The sequence below is a fragment of the Panthera onca genome, unplaced genomic scaffold, assembly GCF_046562875.1.
Source record: "Panthera onca isolate mPanOnc1 unplaced genomic scaffold, mPanOnc1 haplotype 2 h2.h2tg000212l_path, whole genome shotgun sequence".
NCBI classification, from domain to species: Eukaryota; Metazoa; Chordata; class Mammalia; order Carnivora; family Felidae; genus Panthera; species Panthera onca.
The window spans coordinates 111,729-117,728 of record NW_027675841.1 but is presented as its reverse complement, the minus strand read 5'-3'; the positions used below and the strand labels follow the sequence as shown (position 1 = coordinate 117,728).

The following is a 6,000-nucleotide window of genomic DNA, read 5'->3' as shown; positions in this document are numbered from 1 at the left end:
GTCATCTGCTGCTAGATGTGATCTTTGCAGGCTCTCCGCACTGATATTCTCATATAGCACTGTCTAGAAACTGCATGAGCCAGGAAAGGTTCCCTACAGGAGCGGGGTACACATACTTCTGAGATTCCTTTCGCGGTGGTTTTGGGACATCTGTGCCTGAATAAAAGGGTGTCTCTCAACTGTCCAGAGTTTGAGGTAGAACTTCCCCCATTGCCCGCCACCCCCTACATATGGTAGGCTCTAGGCAAGGGCAGTCCCGAGTCTTGGTTTACCTGTTTGAAAACCCTATCCCACAGGAAATTTGCTGAGGGCATCCCACGCCTAGTCCCCGTCCGTGCACACCTGCCCTGAGCAGTGGCTTGCTGCAGCCAGAGACTTAGTCGATCTTCCCGCGCACACCCTCCTGGGCACTAGCCAGGGGTTAGCCCGGAACCCCTCCACTTTCCCGCGCACACCTGCCCAGGCCATCGGCCAGGCGTTAGTTTACTACCCCTCCACTCTCCCGCGCACACCAGCCGTGACCACCACCCCAGGGAAGAGCAGACCCGGTCTTACTGCCGGGTTCCGGAAGTGCGGCTACGCGCGGAACTACTTTTCGCGGACCCTCAGGCGGCGGGCGGAGTGATTCCGCGCAGGGGCTATGCGGTAGGGCACGCGTGCCGGACGCGGGCCGGGGTAATGCGCCTGCGCGGCAGCTGCCGCTGCCGCTCGTCTCAGAGCGTGAGGGGAGCTGCCGCCACCGCAGCCACCGCCACCATCGCTTCTGTCTCCGCTGCCGCTTCGGCACCGCGCCCGCCATGGCGCAGATCCTCCCCATCCGCTTCCAGGAGCACTTCCAGGTGAGGCCCGGGCTCTTGACACCGAGGCCGGGCAGACTCCATTGCGGGTCGAGCGCTCCCTCTGTCAGCCGCGCCCCCGGCCACCCCACCTCTCCAGGGACCCGGCAGGAGCCTCTGACTGGCCGGCTGCCCAGACCTCCAGCCCCTGGCCCTCGACCCCTACTCGGGTGGAGGCGACGCAGCGCACAGACTCGGGCCGGCTGGCGTGGGGGGGTGGTGGGGCGGGAGTGCTGGTCGGTGTCGAGGCGCGCCGGCCGGTGCAGTGGGAGGGCGCGGTGGCCCGCACGTGCGGCCCCGCCAGGTGTGCTGGTCGCAGAAACCCGTTATCCGGTAGCGACGATAGTCCTTCCTGGGCGGCTCCGACCTCGATGGCATGCAGGCTGAGAGCGCCGGGTGATGGGAACCGAAGATCTGCCGAAATGTCCCCTTTCAGTGCCTATGGGAGCTTTAACCAGACTGACGAGCGGTGCACACGGATTCTAGTCGCAAGCTTTGTACCACTAAAATCTGTGTCTGAGCCTAATTTCCCCGTTTTTGCATCTCTCGACCCTTACACCTGAGTTTGCGTCTGTTGACTACCCCAGCCACTGGGGTGGTCTCGTGGGGAAGGATGATCAAATCGTGTGACCAAAGAGGAAAAGGGAGCATGGTGTGTTTTCATAACACCTTTTAATGCGATACCCCCTCCCCAAATTTAGCTTTTTAATGAGGTCCCAGTTTGTTGTATCTTAAGTTCTCCTAATAGAGTTGTGCCTCACGAAAATAAAGATTGGCTGCCTGTGTTTGACCAAGGGTTCTGTACTGGCACAGTGTACATTTCACTCACATCACACGTACATGTCACACCTGTGAAGGCTGATATGATTCTCATTTTATAGATGAGGAGGTGGGGGCTAGATGAATAGTTTCCATTGTCTCTATGCTTTTTGTTAAATCATCACAATCCCATAAGACCCATATGATTTATTTTATTTTCTAGGTGAGGAAATCAAGGCACAAAGATGTCAAATAAGTGGTCCAGTCATTCAGGAAACAAGAGAGGGATTCAGACTCAGGTCTTTGTACTACACAGTGATATTCCAAGGAATGGGGTGGATTGGAAGGTCATGTTTTCACAGCACAGAGCACTTCTAACTCTATCCAAATGGGAAAGGCCCTGATAGTGACAGTCAGATCCTCTTATTATGCAGATTGGAAACTTGATAACCAGAGTATCCTGCTGTGGTCACTTGGTTAGTGATATAGCTGCAGATGTGTGGAGGTAGAAGTCTCCTGAATACCCATCTCCTGACAGTAATGTGAAATATCAAAATACTATCATTGCTGCTCATTATAACGATATAATAATATGATCATTTATTGAGCCATTTCTTTTGTAAATCACTATACTAATGTATTTTATAAATCTCATTTAATCTTTCTCATAACTGAGGCACAGAGAGGTTAAGTAATTCAAGTAAAATTACACAACTAATAAGTGACAGTTTGGGTTCTAACCCTGATCTCTGATTCCAAAGCCTGTGCTTTAGCCACATAAATATGTTCTCTTCGAAAGGCAAGTAAGCTGCAAGGCATTTAAATTCCTGTCGAAGTTCATTTCTTGAAGCGATACATTTTGTTATCTGGAAAATAGTTGTGGCTTGCAGCATACAGGTCATGTAAATGTGGTTTGTGGTCTCCAGCATTAACCGGGTGTTGAGGTTGCTCTGCATTCCTTGTTTTTCTAGACTGTACACTCTGTAGCTGCAGACATTTCAAAATTTCCGCTTGTTCCTTAAATCCCTGATCCTGTTACTCCCCCTTGCTGGCAGCAAATGATTGGAGAAACAAAAGCCATAAACTGAGATATTCCTCACCTTCATGCCTGCAGCCTTACAAACTTGTCTGCAGTCACTCTTTTCTGCCTTCCTTTTATCTCAAAAGTGGGGTTCCTCCTCTTTTCTGTGTTCTAGATCCTACATCCTTCCCCTTTTAGGAGGGCCTTGCTCAGTAGCATCTTCTCTTTCCTATGTTTTCATCCATTCCCTTGTGGTGGCTTCTTCCCTGGTATTGCCTCCATCTTTACGGCAAACAAACTTCTCCCTCTCTCCTATCTCCTTGACACTCTTACCTCACAGCTAGACATCATGGAAGAATTACTTTATCCTTCCATCACTTCCCTTATATTCCTCAGTAACCTGCAGTCTGATTTTTGCCTCCACTGTTCCCCTGCACCTGTTCTTGCCAAGGTCACAAGTCGTCATGCAAACTTTTTTGTAAAGGACCAGATAGTAGGTATGTTAGGCCTTTGAGGGCCACATATTGTCTCTTGTCACATATTTTTCCCTTTTTTTAAAAATGAGAAACATTTTTTTTTAATTTATTTATTTGAGAGAGAGAGAAAGCATGAGTTGGGGAAGAGCAGAAATAGAGGGAAGGAGAGAGAATCCCAAGCAGGCTGTGCACTGCCAGCCCAGAGCCCGATGCAGGGCTCGAACCCATGAACTGTGAGATCATGACCCAAGCCAAAGTTAGACGCTTAACTGACTGAGCCACCCAGGCACCCCCTTCCTCCTTTTTTTTTAAACCATCTAAAAAATGCAAAACCCATTTTTAGTTGGGCCATGCAAAAACAGTCTGTAGTTTGCCAATCCCTGCTACAAAAAAATAATAAACTCCAACCCCAGCATCACAGACATCTGATGCATTTGACACTGTGCTTTACTGCCTCCTCATGTCCCTTTCTGTATTGCTTTTGGTTATACCACAGTGTCCCAAAGGTTTCTCCTACCTCTGTGCCCACACCCCAGTTTCCTTTGTGGGCTCTTCTTAGGCATATGCCTGGGGTCTTTCTTGAGCCCCTTTATCTTTTCATTCTGTATGCTCTACTGGGTGATTTGTATGTATTCCCATATGCTCAGTGTTTCCATGCAGGCTGCATATTTTTTGCTGAGCCTCAGAGATGCATGTGGGAGAGACAATAGCAGCCTTTGGTGAAAAGCACAGACTGAGGCCAAATGTAAGGGTTTGAATCTGGACTCAGGCCCTTACTGGTCAAGTGAATTAGGGAAATTTTGTAAACATTTTGTGCCTCCATCTCTGTAATTGTAATATAGAGATAAAAGGTATAGTTTTTACCTGATAGAGTTATTGTGAGGTTTTGAGTTAATAAATGTGATAAAATAAGGTGTGGGACAGTGTCAGTACATAATAAAATGTTCTGTTCTTGTCAGTTATTGGCATTATGACAGCTCTCTGTTAGATAAGGCCATTGCATGATCCGTAGGTTCTTCAAACATAACATGTTCCAAAATAGGGTTTTTCTTTCTCACCAAACATGTATCTTCTCCAGTGTCCAGCCATGAACCTAGGAGACAGCCATGACTTCTTCCTAACCTTTTGGTTCTTCTTTCTATTTATTTTGGGCATCATTCTGCCGTTCTCATCATAACTGATATGACCCCGGACTATGCCAACATTCCTCACCTAGATGACTGCACTAACTTTGTCTCTGGTCACCTACCTCAAGTCTTGCCCTCTGTTTTCTAGCACACAGGCAAAGAGATCGCAAAGGTTAAACATCTGCTTAAAGTTCATCAATGAACGCTTCCTTCTTCCAGGATGAAAATGCCAGACTCCCAAATGTCCTGTAAAGCCCTGCCTAATCCAGCACCTGCTCAGCTCTCTTGCTGCTCCCCCATCTTGTCCTCCAGGGCCTTCTCTGGAGCCCAGTATTCTTACCTGTGGGCTTTTGCACATGCTGTTGCCTCTTTCCAGAACATTCGTCCCCTCAGACATTACCCAGCCAAGTCCTACTTAGCCCTCTGGTATCTATCTGCTTGAATGATAGAAAGCTGTCCCTGATTTGTCAGAATTAGGAGCCCTTCCTGTGCGCCCCCATGGCTTTGGGGCTTCCTTCATGATGGAGGTAACTGTATGGTGTATAAGTGGTCACTTTCCTTACTGGACTGCAGGCTCAGGATCTCCTTCTATCTGCAGTTGTATTGTCACTGCCTGGTACATAATAGGCCCTGAAATCTTTGAAGGAATGAAGTCAATTTCATACTAAAATGTTTGTATAGCTGATGACTGATTAGTTAAAATGTAGATTGTCTAATGACAAAGTTGGTAGGCCTTTCTAGACACTCCGTATAGCTCACCTGTGACAATTTACTGTAAGTCTACTTTGTGGAGAGTACTCCTGCCTGTCACACTGACGTTTTGTTTCTGCCCCATTAAGTAATATGGTTTCTGTCTATCACATCACTTAATATTTGTGAATCTAATTGGGTTTTTTCCTGTTTTTAATTTTGGTTTGTTTCATATGAAAATTCTTTAAAAAAATTTTTTTAACGTTTATTTCTGAGAGAGAGAGAGAGAGAGAGAGAGAGCGAGAGCAAGCAGAGGAGGAACAGAGAGAGGGGAAGACACAGAATCTGAAGCAGGCTCCAGGCTCTGAGGTGTCAGCACAGAGCCCAACGTGGAGCTCAAACCCACAAACTGTGAGTCGTGACCTGAGCCGAAGTCAGATGCTTAACTGACTGAGCTACCCAGGAGCCCCTGGAAATCCTTTTCTTTTTTTTTTTTAAGTTTATTTATTTTTGAGAGAGAGATAGTGGAAGTGGGGCAGTGAGTGAGGGAAAGAGAAAATCCCATGCAGGTTCCATGCTGTCAGCATAGAGCCTGACATGGGGCTCCATCTCACAAACTGCGAGATCATGAACTGAGCCAAAATCAAGAGTCGGACACTTAACTGACTGAGGTACTTAGGTGTCCCTCATAAAAGAATTATTTTTGTGTTTTGTTTGTAAAACTATAGTTAAAGAAAATTCTTGGGCCAGATTTTCCCCAGAGGAAAAACAATAGTTTTCTAATGGTCAGTGGGAAAGTAGAAATCAGTGTATAGGAACTTTTATTCTACAGTCAATTTTTCAGGAGTGTGCCCAAAGCAGAAGCTGTACTTTTATATCTAATGCATTGTAATAAAGCATTCCTTCCACTTCAGCTTAAGATTGCAGCAATTTATTTAGCTTTATTTATCCTGTCACCCTGGTTTTGAGAGGATGACTAGTTCTGCAGAAATATTTTTCTTGTATTATATGTACTGTTTGAACTTTTTTTTTATGTTTATTTATTTTTGAGAGAGAGAGAGAGAGAGAGAGACAGAGCACAAACAAGGGAG

At 46.7% G+C, this 6,000-nt stretch overlaps 1 protein-coding gene across 1 annotated transcript in view; it reads left to right on the top strand.

Annotated features, from left to right (window-relative positions):
• The first annotated feature begins 659 nt into the window (after window positions 1-659).
• The window catches only part of LOC145715225 (clathrin heavy chain 2-like), a 102,650-nt gene continuing 97,309 nt past the window's right edge, over window positions 660-6,000 (top strand). The window contains exon 1 of the mRNA XM_081794918.1: window positions 660-839. Within this exon, the coding sequence (XP_081651044.1) occupies window positions 798-839 (42 nt within the window). The 5' untranslated portion in view covers window positions 660-797. The remainder of the gene's footprint in view (window positions 840-6,000) is intronic.